General features: G+C 38.7%; 1 protein-coding gene across 1 annotated transcript in view; it reads left to right on the plus strand.

Moving 5' to 3' along the window:
- Positions 1-15,223: 15,223 nt before the first annotated feature.
- cachd1 (cache domain containing 1) overlaps positions 15,224-21,041 on the plus strand; it is a 92,645-nt gene continuing 86,827 nt past the window's right edge. Inside the window, exon 1 of the mRNA XM_044361645.1 lies at positions 15,224-15,837. Within this exon, the coding sequence (XP_044217580.1) occupies positions 15,601-15,837 (237 nt within the window). The 5' untranslated portion in view covers positions 15,224-15,600. The remainder of the gene's footprint in view (positions 15,838-21,041) is intronic.

Here is a 21,041-nt window from a genome sequence, read left to right on the forward strand (position 1 = left end):
TTTTTGGAAGTGTGATTTGGAAATTTGAAGCCTCCAGTGCACATAGCATGTGAAGAATGTGACCTTTAGTTTCATGTAGTTTCATTTTTTGAAAGAAACAACATTCATTCATAGATTCTGGGTTTTTTTTTTTTTAATTTTAAGAACTTTCTAACCATGAAATTGTAAATCTTGATCAGGCTTTTCAGGATTTTCAGAGCAGACCATTTTGATATGTCTTAAAACATGTCTGGAGGGGATCTTTTATGGGGACATACCATGCTTTTTGTGATTTTCTATTATATTTGTACCATAGTTGAATGTTGGATGTTAAACATTGTCAAAACATGGTCAAAGTTTCAAAACTCAAGGCAAACATAAAAATAAAAATGCTCCCTGCAAGACAAAAGCCAGGGCTTCAGCCTCATTTGCAATGTTACCTCTACTTCCTCCTGCTGATGACGTCAGATTATTCACACATGCCAACAAACAGCTGTCCGTTCCATAGCTTTCGTTGCTAAGGTTGTTCCATGGTTTGTTCACGTTGTCTGCTTGCATATTTAGGATCAGATTATGGCTCAAACATGTACAGATGTATTTGAGAAGTTTCTATTTGGAGTAAAGAACAAGAAAAGTAAGTCAAATCCTACTACTACTGTTTGTTTATGTGGCCTGCGGAGCCAGAGGAAACTTCCTGAAGCTGACCAATCAGAACAGAGTGGGCTCATCAGGAGGGGGACCTTAAAGAGACAGGGGCTAAAACGGCCTGTTTCAGACAGAGGCTGAACTGAGGGGCTGTGTAAAGGACCAGTAGAAGATAAATAAGGAGTTCTTTTAAGACTGTAAATCATGCAAAAATATTCCAGTAGAGCCCAAATATAAATATAGACCTGGAAATGTGCATTGTATGTCCCCTTAAACCTTTATTTTCTAATTTTATAATGCAGACTTCAGATTTATATGAACCTGTTTTACTATAGACATGGACCAAACTGATTTCAGTTTAAAACAGACATATTTGAAGTCTTTACAAATCCCTGATTGGTGGGAAGATTTTGGTGTGAGCTCTCTGTGGATGTTCTAATTAATATTTCATATTTCCTAGGTGAACACAGAATTGGAAAAAAAAAAGGATGCCACAACATGGCATTAAAACATGTTAACGACTCCTCTTCTTCTTCTTCCTGTCTGTCTTCTCTTCCTCTCCTCCCCCCCTTCTGCTCCTTTCATCTCCCCCTCTCTTCCTCTGCTCCCGCCATCCTCCTCTCTTCATCCCCTCCTACTCTTTTGATATTTTCTTTTTAAGGTCTGTGTCTGTGCTTGCATGCAACACACACTCAAATTCACGCACAAACACATGAAGCAACATTTCTCATTATCGGTCGCAACCAGCAGGCAGCTTTTTAATCAGACTGCTTGTTTATGTTTGTTGTGCTGCATGTGCACACACACACACACACACACACACACACACACACACACACACACACACATACACACACCTATCTCTTATGGTTTTCCACACATCTTTCATACACAAGCACACTGAGTCATATTTTTTGCTCTTTCTCTCAAACACACGCACACACACAGATGTCAAACACAGCACTGCACAAAGCCACAGCTTCAGTCTTGAATAGAGTCAGAAATAGCGTTGGGTTTGACTTGGAATCGGCTTAAGTCTTCAAAGAGAAAATTTTTTGGTGCAGCAAAGGGAGTGAGAGAGTGAGATGGAGGGAGATGGAGGGGGAGACGAGGAGAGAGAGAGGGAGGGAGAGGGGGGGGGGATGAGAGAACAGAGCAGATCTGGTTATTATATCCAGCTGTAAAAAGGGGGCAAAAAACTTCAAAGAATCATGTTGCCATAGCAACTGTATGGTGCCTACTTTAAAGCCCCACCCCACCCCCCTGCTTAGACATACACACACACACACACACACACACAGACACACACACACGTAAGAAATATATTCATAAAAATTGATGGCAGCAGAGGAGTAGTGTGTGTGCTGGGTACAGACTCACTCCCTGATACTTCTTCTTCTTGTTGCTCTCCGTTTCCAGCAGAGATCATATTGATGTGTGCAGCTAATTAAAACCCGACAGAGTTAGCAGCTAATGCTGTAGTTTCCCTGTGTGCAGTGAGTGGTTAAGCCTCATCTGGTGATACTGGAGTTGCTTCTTAATTTTTTGTCTCAGTGGTTAGGGCTTTTTCTTTGTAATTATGACATGATATCACATTTCCAACACTCACTTTACATTTAAATTGCAGTTTTTACAATTTGGAGTTTGGAATCCAAGTTTTGCCCGATGTCACTGCTATTTTATTGTCTCTTAAATAGATTTTTACACATGAGGTAAGCATTCACCCTTTAAAGCTGAGGGACCAAGTCAGACACATCTTAATTTTACTTGGTCTTGCTTTTTAATAAAGAAAATCACACTGTTTTAATTAATCGTTCTTTAAAGAATGAGTTCAGGGACATTGCTTTAATCAGTCTCTGATCATAAAGTAGGCTACTTGTTCAATGTGTGCAATGTGGCACTTTTCTTTTTTTTAATGAAGAGTTGTCCTCAAAGGTTTAGCTTCTTTATCATCATCCACAAGCATAACATTCACTTTAATTGTAAGGAAAGATCTTTCTCCTGTGAAAAAGAAAGAGCTAATGAACTCAGATCAATCTCAGATATTCACTGCTGGATTTTTGTCATTCCATTTTGCAAAACAATCTTGGTACTATGTCTATAAATGTCAGTCCTTCAGCTGCATACCTAGGTGGTATTTTTAACAGTAACCTTCTTTTAGTAATCAGACTGGTTCAGTCATGTTGCTCCACTGAACATTTCAAAAATCAGGTCTCTCCCACCTGCTGATAGTTTCGATCACTGTTCCTTATACTCAGTGTTATGACAAAAACCCTTTACAGCTGTAAGGCATTATAACTTTATAAACTAATTAAATTCATTGTTTGATCTTAGTTTTTGCTTCATTCCTCTTTTAACTCTAACCATGCTAGGACTTTGCAGACTAAAGCACATTCATTACCACAACACTTTTTTGTAATATTTGCTTAAAACAGCTACAATCAATATCTTTCATAATAAGAATGTATCAAATGACAAGGTGCAATGTCAGAGGCGTCTGTGTATGTGTTCACAGCTTGTTTCTGCTGCCCCCAAGTTGCCAAAAAAAACTGAAATTGCAGGTTAAATGTGATTTAAAGACTTCATTATTTATTTCACTGCAAACCATTACAGATCCATGTGTTTAGTTGTGGATTCAGTTATTTGTACATGTGTGAGAATAAAGGTATTAAGAGGGTAAAGGAGTCTGTACACATGTATGCATAGGGCTCAGATTTTCATGCACCACTCCTGTTTACAGATGCTAATTTTATTATTGGATTATTAAAAGGTCATTGGTAAAAATGCAGCAAAGGTCCCATAGGTCAATAAACAATATGTGCAGCTGTGTCGCCATGTCTGTCTGTGACCTCTGAACAAAGTGAGTCTCTCTACTGTTTTGATCCATTTCTCTCTAGGTTTTCTTTTTTTTTTCTTCCTCTATCCTTCGTTCATGACCATGTGAAGCACAGGGGTCTGTCATGCATTAAGAAGAGCCGGGTCTAGCTAGTTTGTCCCTGGAGCATTTCCTGTCTGCAGATGGATCAATGCCCAGAGACTATGAAGCTGAAGCTCTGAAGCTGCCACTGAGTTCAAGTAGGCTGGGAACTGGGAGGTTGTTTATGTCTAAAATGATTTCTGTTTTTACCACGGGGTGATCACCAAGGCGCCATGGTCATCAGAGAAAAAAAATCAGATTAGTCCTCTGTATTTGAGGCTTAATTGGTGTCTAGAGCACTTGAGAGGGTCATTTTCCACATATCGTGTCTGATATTTTTACAAGGTCCCACTATACTGATGGTCGACTGTTTATTGTGTTAATCCGTCACAGATAAGTCACTGGTTGAGAGCATCAGAATGTTGAAACTTGTTTACATTTTGGGTCTCATAATATTCTTTCTGGTCTTTTTGTTCTGCTCTTTTTATCTCCCTGATGGGACATAGAGAGAAGATGAATGACAATTTTCCTTGACATGATGATGTTGTTGTCTAAACCAAAGAGTATTAGGAGCATCTGTACCCATAACATTTCCCCCAAGTGGTTTGAGGCTGACCCAGGACCTGCTGGGAAAAAAGAGATAGCAAAGAGCTGCGGCAAGGTTTCTCATGCAACATATCATAACGAGTGTCATGCACCCTCATACCTCCAATCAGCCAACTAACCAATGATTAAGGAGAGCAGGTTAACGTTCATATTAATAGACATGTTTCATGCCTTGAACAGATGACGACCTGTGTCAGTCTGTCTGACATGAAGTGTGACTCATATTATTTTTATTGTGTATTCTGTTTATGAATGAAAAGAAGAGTCTCTCCATCAAAGGACTATTTGTGGAGCTGTAATGCTCCCATGTTTTATTCAGTGGAGCTAGAAAGCACTGTGTAGTAGCAGCTGAGCTCATAGAGCCGTTCAGCTGTGGAAGTTGTATAGAATTGGTATGAAACACCAATACACCAACAGTCATAAAAACAGTATGACTTCAATGAATTTGTAAATAACTTAGAACTTCAGAATTTCTCTAGGTGGTCTTAGCATCAGTGTTTTTAACTATAAGCCACAAGTAATTAGCGTTAGTGTTAGCTTGTTGTCCTTTGCATCTATCAATAGCTAAATTATTGGAAGGAGGGGGCTATAGGCTCTATAGCTATGCTAGCGGCTCTGTGAGGCTACTTTGGTAAATGCTAACATCAGCATGTTAACATGCTTTCAGTGACAATGCTAACATCCTGATGTTTAGCAGGTATACTGTTTGTTTACCTATTATCATCTTAGTTTATCATGTTATTGTGCTAACATTAGCTAATTAGCGTTAAACTCTAAGTACAGCGGAGATTGATGGCAAGGAACTTTGATCTGCTGTTGGCACGAGATAAAAGATAGGGAAAATTATTACGACTCATTCTCTGGGGACCATGAATGTTTACCAGATTTTATGGTGTTGAGATATTTCTGTCTGGACCAAAGTGGTAGACCAACCCAGAAGTGATTCTAGAGTCAGATGGAGCCCAGAAAATCTCACAGGGCCTCTGACTGACTTTAATTTCCATTAAATTCCCCAGAATACTTATTAAATATTCAGATATTAATCAAAAAGTGTTTATAAAATCTAAACATTTTTATTTTGACACATGCATGCATGTAACAGCAAAAACCATATGTAAAGAACTCCTTAGTTACAATAGAAAGATAGTTAAATATTAAAGAAATAAGATAAATGTAAACAACTTAAAAATATAAAGTTCAAAAGTATACAAATATATAAAAATAATAATAAAAAACTGCAAATCACTTAAAAAAAACTTTTTAAAAAAGTTCTTTCTCTTGGGAAACAAACCCCATATTATGAGATCAGTGCTCATCAACATCTAGCCTAAACATTTTGCACACAAATGTTAGCAGAAAAACAAATGTAATCATCATATCTGACTACTTAAAGGACCAGTGTGCAGGATTTAGTGGCATCTAGTGGTGAGGTTGCAGATAGCAACCAACTGAATACCCCTAGTAGTAGTAGTAGTAGAAGTAGTAGTAGTAGTAAGTGACTTGCTGCCTTCCCCTTTTCCCCCGGGCAGGGGGGTATCCTGGACCAGCTGCAGTGAACTGCTGCCTTCCAGGACCCCCTGCACTCATGGGTGTAATTGGGAGTATTGGTCAGGCATCTGGGACCAGCCGCAGCTAGCTGCTGCCATCCCAGCACCCTGGCCTCTGTTCCCGCACTCCCGAGTATTTCCCCATAAGAAAAGCGGGACCAGCAACAGTGAACTGCTGCCTTCCCCCTTTCCCCCAGGTAGGGGGGTATCCTGGACCAGCTGCAGTGAACTGCTGCCTTCCCCCTTTCCCCCAGGTAGGGGGGTATCCTGGACCAGCTGCAGTGAACTGCTGCTTTCCAGGACCCCCCGAGTACTACTTACCAAACATTATTATTATTATTATTATTTATTATTATTATCATTATTATTATTATTATTATATAGCACACCCATTCTTCAGTGTTGCATCCTTGGACCTTCATATAGGCCACTTTAGTACTAAATCTACTAGTACTTAGGCATTAAAGAAAACAATATGAGTTACAAAGTGGCACACACTACTACGCAGACAGCAATGGGACATTTTCTAAATAAAATTAAATCGTTTGGAGACGTTGGCATATAAAATAAAGTTAAATGAAATTCACCATGTAATTTGGAGCATCAGAATCACAAGTCCAGCTCCACTTTCAGAAATGTTGACTTGCCACTGAAACAAGACATTATTTTAGTAACAGTACAGATGTAGCTAGTAAGAAAGACGGATTTCAAAACTAAATTACCTTTCGCATTTCATCAGAATAAAATTTACTTCAAGAAAACAATTTGAGCAAAAACTCCAAATCATCAAGATTGGTCAAAAAGTCAGAAAGAATCTCAAAGAATAGATCGCAGGCTCAACAACAACAAAAAAAAGTACTAGTAAAATAGCTTTTTTTGTTTGATGCTGTGATCACCTACTGATTTGCTGGATGAAGATGGGTGAAAAATCATACTCCCCTGTCTAGGCATACATGTGCCAACATGTGCTGCCAGCTGCTGCTACTGCTGTTGCAAACTGCTACAATAGTGTGATCGCTTGCAGTAATCACACTAATTATCAGCCTTGACCTACAGTATTACATACACACACACTGACACTCACACAGTTTAGACATGGGGATGAAAAGATTGTTTTTAGTACAATTCCAAATGTTAAGAGACATTACAGCATCGTAGTGTAAAGCTGCTGGTTCCCTTTTACTCTGTATTTACTGATCATCACTGTCTGTCTCTCTCCCCTCCTCTCCCTTTCCCTCCCCTCCCTCATTTGGTGACCCACTAATGTTCTGTTCATTTTCTTATATGAATAGATAATGGGCAAAAAGCAAATCTCTTCATTTGCATGTAATACAATTAAAAAGTTAAATTAAATAAAATTAAATTAAATTCAAACCTAAAGGATTTGAGGTCAAAAAGATGATTGACAAGATAGGAAACAAGAAAAATGAAACATTTCTGCAACCCTTTCTGGCTTTTTACTATTATTTGCTGTTTTGCTGTAAAATCAAGTTTTACTTGTGAGGTAGCTTTGCCAGAGTGTCAAGGAAGATGATTAGAGACAGACTCAGAGACTACCAAATGAAATCAAACTTACTTTAACACAGCTACACTGACATCCTCTATCGTTCCTGCTCTTTCTCAAACCAACAACTCTCCCCTTAAATAGGCCCTGCAATCTACCTGGGCAGAACCATATTTCTATCAGGGGTGTCCTTTCCCTTATACCAACAACTGGTATATGACAGTGTCACTGGTATCAGTTAATGTTGTTTACACACACATCAACCACAGCATAGTCCAAAAATCATAAGCCAAAATAAGTACAAATAACATAAATACAAAACCAAACATTTAACTAAATAAAATAAATGCCCCCACACTTGGTCTAACTCATGACATCACTGGTGATGTCAGAAAGATCTTAAAGATCTCCCCCTTTTGTTTCCTGGAAAGTATGGTGGGTGTATGGTAAGTTACAACACAAGCTAATCCACAACTCAAGAAACTCAGTACTTGAATCAATAAACAATAAATAATGACCTTAAATACTTTTGTGTCTTGATTAAACCGTAAATGTAACAAAACAAACAAAACCTAGGATAGTATGTGACAGCAATGTGACTGGCTAAACAAACAAATGACAAGTATGGCAGGAAATACAAAGTGTAATGAAAATGAAAATGAAAAATGAAAATCCATTATACAACAGAGCAAAATCATGTAACAGTAATGATATTACACACTTCAAAGAGTTTATTTCAGTGATTTCTCCAGTGGATATGGTGTGTGTCTCTTGTGAAGTGTTTATTTCCACCCGCATCTCTTACTTGTGTACCGCCTCCTATGTTATGTAAGGTCCTTGTTTTTCCAGGCATAGTGTTGCTGTAAAAGTCTAACAAGTCTCTACAGTATATGTCACTATCAACCTCTGTGTTTAGTGATTATCGCAGTAGGAAATTGTCGTGCTCAGTCAGTTGCATTTGGCTCTTTTCTTCATGAGAAAATCCAGTTGTAGCATTGTCTTCTTCCCACGCACGGAGACACCTACCCTCAGAGAAAGTATTTTTATATTAAGAGCTGTGTAACCTGGCTTCAAATCTAATCTCCACTTCCACAGGTAACAGGTAATATTTAGATCTCGAGCCAAATTTTATGTTTACACGTAATAAAAAAAAATCTCTTTCAGTCAGAGCTGTCTTTGAAGGCAGATGTGAAAGTCTTCCTGTCTTGCATTGCTTTGAACAGGACCTCACAGCATCTCACCCCAGATCTCAATAAATATATTCACATTTCCTGAGCTAATCAGCCTCACTTTCTCCTCTTCTCCCCTTTATCTTTCCAAACCAGGTGGCTTTGTGGGTCTATGCTGTAATTAAAATCATGCAAATGGGGTAATCCTGTATAACAAATCCTTCTGTCTCTGTTAACGAGCACCCCTGCCCGCTTTCTTGTGTAATGAAATATTTTGCTCAGAATGAACCAGCAGTGCTCTCAGGAGAGATATGCCAGTCTGACAGCCAGTCAGAATTAGTATTTTTACAGACAGACACAGTGCTTTGGCTGAGCTGCAGTCTGAAAATGATCCAAGAGATAAAGTAAAAAAAACAAAACAATAGGAGCAAGTCAAACTTGTGTTGCGGTTGCCATTCATGGCTTAAACCCACAGATGTGATAGCTCATAAATAGTGCCACATTTTGCTGCTTTACAAATCAACAATCAGATGGGTAAAAGGCTGATTTGGAGATTTTGTATTCACCTTATCTCTTAACGCCTTTTTAGAAATAAAACACAAGCTATTTTGTGATCTTGATGAGGTGAAGACATTACTTACCTATTATGATATTTCACCGTATAATAAAGTTTCACCTGTATCACAATAAACACACTAACTTTAAACATTTATCATTGTATTACCTGTAAAATATCATTATTGTGGTTACCGAATGTACCATTATAGGCTTCCATTTCATCATCACAGATTTTTTAATAACCCTCTGTCTGTTCTTACTTCTACAAAGTTAGGTATACTTGAATGAATTTAATGCCATCCAGTACAACATTCCTGCAATAATTCCAACCTTCATTAAGTTTAACATATTCAAGTGTCGTTGAGACTGTAGTCGTCGAGCAAGCCTCATTTTGGAGGCTGTAGTTTGTGATTCTGTTGAATTATATTAAGGAATTTACTGTCACAGGTAAGAGGTTAGGACTAACCCACCACAAGCTGTGTGGCTTTAATCGTAAATGGTAAGAAATTATATGATTCTTTAGGGTCTCCATAGGCCAAGTGCTCATTGGTGGTGCAGGAGGAAAGCACTGGCCAAAATTACCAGCAGCAGTATCTCTGACATAGTCAGGCACTTCAACTATTTTGATATTGATTGTTCAAAAAGTATTCTCTGAATCCACCTTCTCAAATATGAATATTTTCTGGTTTATTTAGTCTTCTATGATAGTAAACTGAATATCTTTGGGTTGCGGACGGTTGGTCAGGACAAAATAAGACATTTGAGGATGTCACCTTAGGCTTTGGGGAACAGTAATTGACATTTTTCACTATTTTCTGACATTTTATAGACCAAATAACTAATTGATCAATTGAGAAAATTATCGACAGATTAATCAATAATGACAATAATCTTTAGTTGTAGCCCTAGTCTGAGTGTCTGCAAGAACGAGTTGATGGAAGCACAAAGTGTGCATAATTTTGCATACTTAATCATGTTTTTGGTAAATAAATATCTGAGTTGCATGAACACAACTTCTCTCTCTGAACATATTGGCTACAATGTTGTGAACAACAGCGTGCACCTGTCATAGCACTACACATGCACACGTGTACACACACACCCACACACACATAACAGGTGTGGAGCAGACAGAGTTGGACACACAGTATTTTAAAAATACTGACACCAGAGCTTTGATGAGGTCAGCTCTGTTTCTGTGACTGAGAAGAGAGGAGAGAAGAGAAGGAGTCCACCATATAATTTTAGAAATTTGTGGCATTTTAACTTACCTTTGAGTTATTTTAAGTTTCCTCAAATTATGTTAATTTATACATTCTTTCTCATGTTTGAACAAGGTTTTTTTTATGCAGTTGTTCCTGTACAAATATTGAAAATAGCTTTGATTCAACCAATTCAGGAAACGAATTCCCTCCAAATACAGTTGTCGTTTATGCCCTAAATTACAATTTGTACATAAACTGCAGTTTCTGTGAATTTGTGATTTTACTACTCGACAGTTTAAATGACAGTTGAGTGTGACAACAGCCCTAGAAAACAGTGATTTTCTGAATAGCTGATAATGTATGTGGTGCACACACTGCATCTAACCACTCAGCAAACATCCTTGTGTTTGTAAGTGTCTAAAAGCATCTGACGGCCATGCAAACATCTGGTGGAGTTGGCAGCCAAAGACACAGACAGACGACCCATTCAGCAGCGGGGCAAAGTCAAAAGGGACTCCTTCCTGCTGCAGACCCCTGGTCTGCAAAGCTATGAGTTCATTTACTGCATCAATCTCACTTAATTGCTTTTCATTTAATAAGCAGAACAATCATTTTGTATCAAATCTTTTGTGTGAAAATTAGAAGTAAATGATATGTTTGATAAAAGAAAGCAGAGGCGCAATTGGTAAAATAGCAACATTTTGCTAACATTTTTGATTCACGGTTCAACTACAATATCCTAAAACGAGGTTCATTTCTCCCCTTAATTTTTGTTCCTCTGAATAACACATACCAAAACTAATTCTTCATTTGACTGATGTTCAAAGGAATTGAAATTATTTTGGCTGCAGTGTGAAATAATCATGCTGGGCATGCTGCTCTACCTCGCTGTGATCAATACAGTGACTAAACATGGTTGACTGACTAAAACATAGAAATACATATATATATATATATATATATTTATATATGCCAACTCTCCAGTAAGTGATGTATCATGAAGAGACACAGAAATGTAAAACAATCATTATATCATTGATGCTAAAAGGATTTACAGCTTACCAGTGTTGTAGCTGCCTGGCAGGGCCTCAGACAAAGTATCACACCAGAGACAGCTTCTTCTGATGGACTTTTAGTTTGCAAACTTTAAATAACAGAGTTATAAAGTTGTTTCTTCTTCTGGCACAGACAGAATTTCTTTGATAGCCTCTCATGACTGTCTGTGATGATGATTTGACTGCAGCCTGTGGGTTCAAGACTTTGAATAAACTCTTGTCAATTCTTGTGTGGCTGGCATATAAAGTAGGCAGCACAATACCACCTGGGACCTATTTTGACCAACAGAGGCCGACACAAGGTGTGTTTTCATCTCATTCCATCTGTCTGTCTGTATTTCTCCAGGGGCTACATCTTTAAAGGTTATGGATAGATTTGGAGAGAAATAAAACCATGACTTCTGGTGAAAATCTAAAACATGGAAGGGCATGTCCGGACAGGGGCAAAGCACTGCTGCACTGAGTGGCATCTGAGTTCATTGACGTAACACAGGAAATAAAATTTAAGGTAGACACTCCTGGCAATGTCATATAAACAATTTTGTCCTGTCCTGGTCACAGCCTCCTCACAGTGTTCCCATCAGGGAAGGGCTACCAGACCCTGAGGTCAACACTGAAAGAGACAGGAAAAGTTTTTTTTCCCCAGGCAGTGCAAGTACTGAATGAGGATAAATAGACCTCTGCACAATTTCAAAGACTCTCTTTAATGACAACGTTTGCACAAATTCATGCACCTTGATCTGTGCCCACTTTTAAAAAAACTCAAGTCGATACTTAAAGTTTTCTTGTATCTTGTTTTTGTGTGTGTCCTTTTGTTCATGGCTGCTTTTATTATTTATTCATTTTTATTACTTCAGTCATTTTTATATTATTACCTTACCTGGACTGAGCTATAAAAGAAAGATTTTAGACGCTGCCATTATTTACAGAATGTATTTGATGTGTATGTGACAAATAAAAACCTTTATCTTGATCAATTAAGTCTATCAACTCTATATAAAACCTACTGTTGCCTACATCCAAACATTTTCCAACTTTATTAAACCTGTCAGTCACTCAGCGAGCATCAACTCGCTGAGTGACTGACTGAAGTTACTGCATAAAGTTTGAAGTGTATGTGTATGAATGGGTAGTGAACTCTCCAGTAAGTTTATGTAAGGGCAGAATGTTTGCAGGTCCTGAAAAAGTCTTCAAATGTCCAGAACAAATTCAAATTTACAAATGGTAAACTAAATGTTAAAAACTGGCCTTGGAGCCTTTCTTACACTTTCTTATGATTTGGAATATGATCTTGATTATTTTGTAAAAGAGGAAGAAGCCCAGTGAGCTGGAATTTTCAGATCCAACAGCAATGAAACAGATGTCCTGTGTCTGTATGCACTGTTGGTTCACCAGAAAATCTACAGAAAGTTGCAAGGCCAGTGGTGCAAATCCATTCTGAACCCACTCTGAAATCCACGGAAGGAAAGTGAGCACTGATTAGAGGTCAGCTGTTTGATGGCCTGGAGTGCTGTTCTACTTCAAAGCTTCATATCGTCAGCCTTGACTACAAAATTCTTTAACAAATGAGCTATCTGTTAGACTTTTTTTTTAAATTTCGCAGTCAGCAATTAAAATCTGAATTGCCTAAATACACAAGTCTCTGCTTTTTCTCAAAGCAGTTCTGCCAAAGTGAAATTGAAGCTGCGGCGAAAACAAGAACTGGATTCTTTCAGGAGTGAAGTCTGCTGGTTACTACACCCAGGACTGGTTTCATTCATGGTCATCCAAATGCTATGGTTTAGTTTTCCAAGTCAGGTTTTCCCACAATTATACCTGCAGGACAAACCAATGATCTTTGCAGGGGTGTGATACCACAATCCCTGAGATTCTTGGTGCCTAATCTAAAATGATCCTAAAAATGATGTAACCCAAAACAAACTGAAGTCCCCATAAGGAGATATAGTAATACCACCTTGAGATTTAAAAATGTAAGGTTACTACTATGACTAGAATATTTTGGGGGCTCATTTAATTTTTTTTAGGACTCAATTGGCTGTTGTATCAATCTTAAAACATAATTTCACAAGGATTGGATTAAAGGTGCTTTTGGTCCAACATAAAAACATGGACCCTATAACAAAAATAAAGAGTAGAAAATGTGCATAGGGCATGCACTTGATGGATTCATTAATTCTCTAGGTTAAAGTGGAGTGGACATTGAAACCAGACCTATACACAGTAGAATACACATAATGGTGAAGGATACATTTGAAGAGTTGGAGTTTCTGGCACAACTTCACCTACCGCCAAGGTGTACGGAGAAGGGAAATGGTCTAGAAGAGGCCAAAAGTTCAGCAACATGTGCAGAACAAGAACAACTTGTACTCTTTCTCTAAGAATGAATTAGCGCCAATTAGAGAGCATTAGGTTATCAGTCACTGATATGGCTGCCAAGACTCTGCAATTTTTTCTAGGAGAGTTGGGATTTTTCAGAACCTGGAGGGGTAAACTTACAAATGATGGCACAGGTTCCAGTATTTTTAGACTCAATTTATTTAAATTTAACTATATAACTGAATATTTTAATCATGGTTTTCCTTTATTAGATAGTATGCAGTGTGAGCAGACAAACAAATTTCCCCCAGCTAGACTCAAATCAGGGATATTGAGTACATGGGCAGTGTCTTAAACCTCCAGGCCTCCAAAATGCCACAAATGTGACAACTTTTAAGCCAATAATCAATTAAAAAGTGATAATAATTCAGTATTTCTCCACCACAATTTCATTCCTGACAGTGTGAAAGCTTTGAAACTGCATTTGGATCTTCATGTAAGGAGATAAAAATTACAGAGAAAATAATTAACCGAATAGCTAGATAAAATATTCAAATATGTAAAACAATTTTCGAGACTTTATGATGTACGGTCAAAAATTTCTGAGGGAAAGGAGGTGCGTTTGTGGGGACTTGGATATTTCTCTGTCTTTCTAAAATCCTTGCTATGCCCTAATTAGAGCTGCTACAATTAGTTGATAAAATTGATTTGATAGTTGTCAACTACTAAATTGATTGCCAACTATTTTGATAATTGATTAATCATTTGGAGTCATTATTTAAGAAAAAATTCTCTGATTCCAGATTCTCTAATGTGAATATTTTCTGGTTTCTTTAGTCTTCTATGACAGTAAACTGAATATCTTTGTGATTTTTCACCATTCTATGACATCTTATATACAAAACAACTAATTGTCAATAATCAATGTAATAATTAAAATAATCAACAGATTAATCGATAATGAAAATAGGCTCAATCGTTATTTGCAACTCTAGCCCTAATTGTTGCGTCCATCATGTATAGTCAACATGAAAATCCTTAAATCATCAAAAATTCCTTGTTGTCTTTCTGTCACAAAAAAATGAAGAAAACAAATACAAACAGACATAGATTTTATCCAACATGTGACGTACAAAGAATAGAAAATGAAATAAAACAAGTTAAAGGACAAATTCACCATTTCTCAAGTCTGTCTTGAAACAATAGTCAGGAGCCCAAATGAACACTGGAACAGATTTTGCTGTCTGTAATCATTCCTCTTGTTCATACTGACTGTTAACAGATCCCTTCATAATGCACTTACAATATAAGTAACGTGGACCAAAATCCACAGTCCTCCTTCTTTGCTAAAATGTATTTTAAAGTTTATCTGAGGCTAATATGAAGCTTCAGCCACCCAAATTAGACAAATCAAGTAGATATCTTTCAACATTACAGTCTTTTTAGCGCCAAAGTCCCTCTTTTTGTTACTATACTTCCACCGCAGCTCAACAGTGAAACACTGTCCAAGGAAACACAAAGAGGGGATTTTATGCTTAAAAGACTGTAAATGTGGCAGATTGATCCCCTTGATATGACTGATAACTTATTTCCGTGTTCACGTGGGCACCTGACTGTTGATTATAGACAGACTTGAAAAATCGTGAACCTATCTTTCAATTACAGCATTTCCCAGCAGCATTTGAAGGCATCACGTAACCCTGATCCATTGATCCAGAGATCCAGGCGCCGGTAGGACTGTCTGTGTTTCCACGCCTCCCACTTTCACCCCCATTGTGGTGAATCTCCGGCTCTCACACACTTTGCCAGACTTCCAGGAGTTGGAGAGACTGATCGAAGACGGAACACCGGCAACATTTTTAAAAAAAGAGAGAGCGAAAAACCATATCCTCTTTCACGCATGGATCTGTTTTCTTCTCTGCAGGGATTTCACGGAGGTGCAATGGTTTGCGCTGCTGGAATTTTTGGAGACTCGTACAGGAGAGAAAGGGCACACGTACTCTGCACTGCAAAGTTGTAAAAGTAGTTTCCCTTGAAGTTTTTTTTTCCGCCAACAGCCCTGACTCCGTGTTTCTCCAGCCTGTAGACCCACAGCCATCATGGCGAGGCGGACAGCGGGGAGATCGCTGGGTTTGACGCCGGATACGCGCGCTGCTTTCCGGGATAGTCTGCTTCGGTTTGTGGCTTTTTCATGGAGCTTCGTTTTAATCTGCTCGGCTCTTTCTTGTGGATATTGCGGAGCAGAGACGGAGTTTTCCATCCTGGAGGAAGCGCAGGTTTTGTCCGAGCAGATGAAGAAGCTGTCCTCTCAGGAGCTGGGAGTCTTTACTATGCAGGTAAATGTGGAGAAAAGGTGTTTTTGAGTAGTGGTTCATGTGTGAAAACGTGAGATATTCATGTGGCATTTGGAGTAGGAGCGAGGGGGTTTTAAAGATCCAAACTGGCACAAACAGGATTGTAAAAAAAATAGGCCTTCACACTTATAATCTAATAATCACAAAGGGTAACATTGTTGACAGAAATGTTGCGAACAATAAGCTCTTTGGTTGCCAGTGTTGCAGTGCAACAACCGGCGCTTTGAAGTTATTTATCTGGGACAGAAACACGCTGGAGGTTTGGTGTTTCACCTCAGTATCCGAGCTTTTTTATTATCTCCTAATCTGTGCGAATTGACGCATTTTGTGAAGTTATATCACTGTGTTTGTGTTTCCCTGTTTCTGATGGAAAGGTGGAGAAACTGTCACCTGCAGTAATCATCACGAATCAACCATGCAGACATTTATTTGTTGTCTTACCCTCATTTTTTTCTAACATCACCTTGACATAACTAACTGTAATGTGTGCTAAGCTCTTCAGATTTATGCCATTGTGCTTTCCAACTCCGCGTTACTGTAATTAGATCTCCTGATCATCACAGGAATAAATCCATTAATATTTCTGAGAAGACTGCAGCCCACACAAGTCCATTCAGAAAACCCGCTTACTGACACGAGGGAGATATTAGCAACTGATACCTTTTATGATTAAATAGGGACAATAGATCAGATTTTGTCAGCATATCATGTGGATAGAAACACATCCACCATCAGAACTGATTGCAATTTACATGTGATTTGTGTGTTATTAGAGGAGAGAAGGTTCATGCTTTCTGTGTGATGTTTTCTGCCCTGTTGGAAACATTACACCTATGTTTTTCTAATTAGTAGCTTCACAATTTATACATTTATTAAAGGACGTAAATATTCATTGGTTATCTGAGCTGAAACGATTGACTTCTTTGAGTTTGGTTAAAATAAATGACATGTCACTTTGAAAACACTGTTTTTAGCTTCTCAAACGTCACTGTTTGCACATTTTCTTAGTATTTCATGATCTAATCTTAAAATCTTCAAGTTTTGAACTTTTGGTCAGAAAGAGCGCCATTTCAATTAGAGCTGAAATGATTTTGCTGATTAATCGATGAATCAGTTGACAGAAAAAGTATCTGCAGCATAACAAACATCTCAGTTCCAGTGTCTCAGTTGTGAGGATTTGCTGTTTTTTGTTTGTGTTGTGTGATGATAAATTGAATATCTTTGGGTTTTGGACTGTTTGTCAGACAAAACAAGCAATTTGAAGATGTCAGCTTGAGTTCTGTGGATGTGTGATAGGTATTTTTCAATATTTTCTGACATTTTACAGGCCAAGCAAGTGATTGCTCACTTAAGAAAATAATCAGCAGATTAGTTAATAGTTAAAATAATCCTTAGTTGCAGCCTTTTTGCAGGTAAAGGATGATAGTGCATGTTTTTATGATGTTTTTCTGCATGTTGAAGACATAACACACTATTTTCTCATTAGAAACCCTGCAGTTTTTATGAGTTTATCCCTGCATTGAATTAAATATACCCTGATTGATCATTGATTTGAAATATACTATTTAAACACAGCAAAAACACTACTCTGCTGTGTCCATCCGCGCAGAGCTGCACTGAGTCACCAAATGGCAGGAAGTGCAGGGTGCAGTGCCGGGGTGCTGTGTGGTGTGAGGGGGATGTTTAGCACTTCAGAGGCAGAGGAGCTCACAGGCCCTGAACACAGAGGCGAGGCAGAGGGGGGGCCCCGGCCCCAAATGGTGTTTCATCTTCTCTGCTTCCACACTGAGCTGCCTTCATCCCGGCTCTGGGAGTCGGCTTTGAGGGCTTCCTCTGATCCCCCTGGATCCGCCTTTGTCACCGCTCATCCCTCCCTGAGCTCCAGTTCGGGCTCTCGCTGTCTTAATTCCTGTTCTTTCCATTATTTTCTGTTCTGTTTTTGCCGTCACTTCTTTTGCTCTTCATCGTTTTTGTTTTCTGCTGTTGCTTGTTTATATATTCAAAATGAATCGCCCCTCTTTCACTGTCTTTCTTTCAGTTTTTCTCTCGTATCAGAGTGGAATAGTTGTACGAGAGCTACAGTCAGATATGATTAAGGTATAATCATTATTCAGCTTCTATGTCCTTGTATTTTTCACGTCTCATTTCAATTTTACATGTCAGATTATTTATGAAATGATGCATCAAGCATCATTACCGGATATCGTGGGAAAACAGTTTTTAGGCTGTTTTCATGTTGTTGTACAAGCTGTGAAAATCTGACTTGGCAAGCAGCAGATGTGAGTGTGATTGAAGGAAATTGTACATTTCATGGATTTGTCAGAGCGGTTTTCCGCTAATGTAAGAGATGTGCATCCAGCAAAAACAGCCTGAATCTTCTTGAGAAAACAACTGCAGCAATCTGTCGGCCATGCTGGCTTGTGTGGACACCTGCTCCGGTGCTCAGATGTGGCGTGACTCGCCGTCTGCAGGTGTGTAAATTAAACTGGATTTCACTTTATCTTTCTGTCCCTTTTTAGATGTCCTTTTTTTCCCCCCTGAGCAGTAGAGGAGGCAGTGTTTTTCCACACTTTGATCCCCCCCACCCTCCCCCAAAGTTAGTTTTAAGCCAAACAGCATCATTGGCTTTCATTCAAATTAGAATTTTTGGAGTCACAGTTGACATTTATGATCTCTTTGAGGCATTTTTCTGTTATTTTCTTTTGGGTCTCTGTGCCCATCAGCATGCAGAGTTCACGCCGCACTGTTTCTGACAAGATCTGAGGGTTTGTTATCAGGCGAGCATCCCAGCATCTTCCATTTTAAAATGTAACTCTAGCCCTCTTCACTCCACCCCTCATTCTCTGGCAGATGTGTAATTTGAGGCTAGTCTTGTCAGTGCCTCTGAAGTCACCGGGTCAACCTTGTTCAATCTGTCATTGAATTACTCAATTATCAGGGGACACGAGGGTGTACAGTCGACACCCCCAAGTTGATAGTTGAACTTCTTAGAAGCTGTTATTCTGCTGGTATGTTCTACTATCAATTGATTTTAATCTGATTATTGATTTACTCTAAACTGTAAAATTTGGTATAAGGTTGGGCCAATTGTCATTATGGAGTAATTTGCTGATTATTTTCTCAATACAATTATTTGCTTTTTCTAGGAAATGTCAAAATACCATCACAGTGGTCATGTTCCAACTGGTTGTTTTTGTCCAGCTGACAGTCCAGAACTAAATGAAACTAATATATGACAAAGAAAAGCAGCAAATCCTCACATTTGAGAGGCTGGAACTGGTCTCAATGTTATTTGAAAAATGAACGAAACATTTTCTGTGGATAGACGAGTCAATTAATCAACTAATTGTTACAGATTTGGAACAAATGTTTGAGACATTTTTCACTTTTCAGATGTGATTATTTCCTCTCAGTTTTACATTTGGCATCCTGATAAGTAATATATAGCCTCTAACACCATTTATCCACTTGTTTAGTCTAGTCGTGGTTTGCATTCATGTTTCTGTCACATTCGTCCACCATACTTATTACATGGCCCTGCCGTTTATACTGTTTTTTGTTGTATCGTTGATTTGCTATCTATTTCTCTCAGATCTTACCTCCAATCTTCAGTGTATAAATCTGCAATTTAAGAATAGTCTTACACTTTAAGAAATGATTTCACATCATTCTGGATGATGTATGACGATGATTACAGCCTTGCAACATTCAGTGGTTGTGAAAAGAGACAGTCCTCTCTGATATATGTAACTAATGAGCATTTCATGTCAGATTTTCTGCGGCTTAAAGCAGAAAGTTTAACATGGCAACTTGGACTCAGATTTGGATCTAAATATGAAATTGAATCTCCTTTCCTCTTGCCATGTTATTAAAACACAAGCCTGGTGCTACTCTTGTCATGTCAGAGCCTGTGACACATGTTCCAGCCGCAGTTATAGCAACACGTACTTCATCACTCGGAAACCTGGAGAAACCTTGAGCTTTAATGAACAGGAATGCATAGATTGACACTTATGACGAGGCCAAAAGGAGATCTATCATCACTGTGTGAAACATAGAGTTCACTCAGGCCCAATTGCTTCTACTGAGAGGGTATTTTTGCCCCCAGTGGCTGATTATTTACAAAGGAAATTTCGCTGTGTTAGTTTTAAGGGCCTTAATCCTCGGAGAACTGTGGTTTGTTTTTGAGGCTGGCTCGTCCAGTATCCCTGGCCCCTCTAATTGAATATTGATAGTAATTTGAGGGCGGTGGAGGTTTGTGCAGGAAAAGAGAAAATTGAGGTAGCCCTGGTACTGTCATTAGGCTGTGATTTTCTGGGTTGGGTTTAGTCCAAGTGCAACACCAGTTGAGGGGCTATCACAGAGCCCCTGTCCCTGCTTTGTTGGGTTTTTTTTACATTTATGTTTTCTTTTGTCTGTCTCTTGGCTCCTTATATCGTCTTTATTTTCATCCCATCACTCTGCTGGAGAAGAAGCAGGGTTTGAGGATATAAAGCAGGACATCAGAATTCCTGCTAGGTTCTCTGCAGTACAGCTTCAAAGCCCTCTTGCCTCTTACTGCATTGCCTGCATGGCTGTGTGCTCAAACAGTCAAGGTTACTATGAGCCTCACAGGCCCTCTCTGGTACATGTGGGACTATTACTATCTCTCATTCATTCTGTCTTTTGACTCGGGCTCTGTGTTTTTCTCGTTTTGCTGTCCAACACAACGCATGCCCGAGCATATTTTTTCAATCAGTAATATGAAAATTTATGGTTGTGGCTTTCTCTTCAGTCTGTCATGCTAGAAAACCTCTTGCTCAGCTTGTAGAGGTTGACAGCATGTGCAGAAGGTTATAGTATATATGATCCAGGCTCTATGAAAGTACAGCACGTGCATAACATTTTCCTTCACTATAATGCTTTTCCAAAGGTGGAATGGGTTTGGGTTAGGTTTAGTTAGTTATCGTTAGTTAGTTGAATGAACAGTAGGTGTCAAATATATTTCTCTAAGCACATTACTGCACTTGCCTTGTTGTGGCTATGAAGGGGCTTTTATTGTTCCCCTCAGGGCACCAAGGTTATATAATATAACCAACTATTCATTGTCAGTTAGTTCACCGTTGCAAATCACAGAATATGTGAACATACCACGCGTGAAGGATGGATACCATCCCTTGTTTCCTCCTTTCCTGTCATGTGTTAAA

This window comes from Thunnus albacares, chromosome 9 (genome assembly GCF_914725855.1).
Source record: "Thunnus albacares chromosome 9, fThuAlb1.1, whole genome shotgun sequence".
Lineage (NCBI taxonomy): Eukaryota > Metazoa > Chordata > Actinopteri > Scombriformes > Scombridae > Thunnus > Thunnus albacares.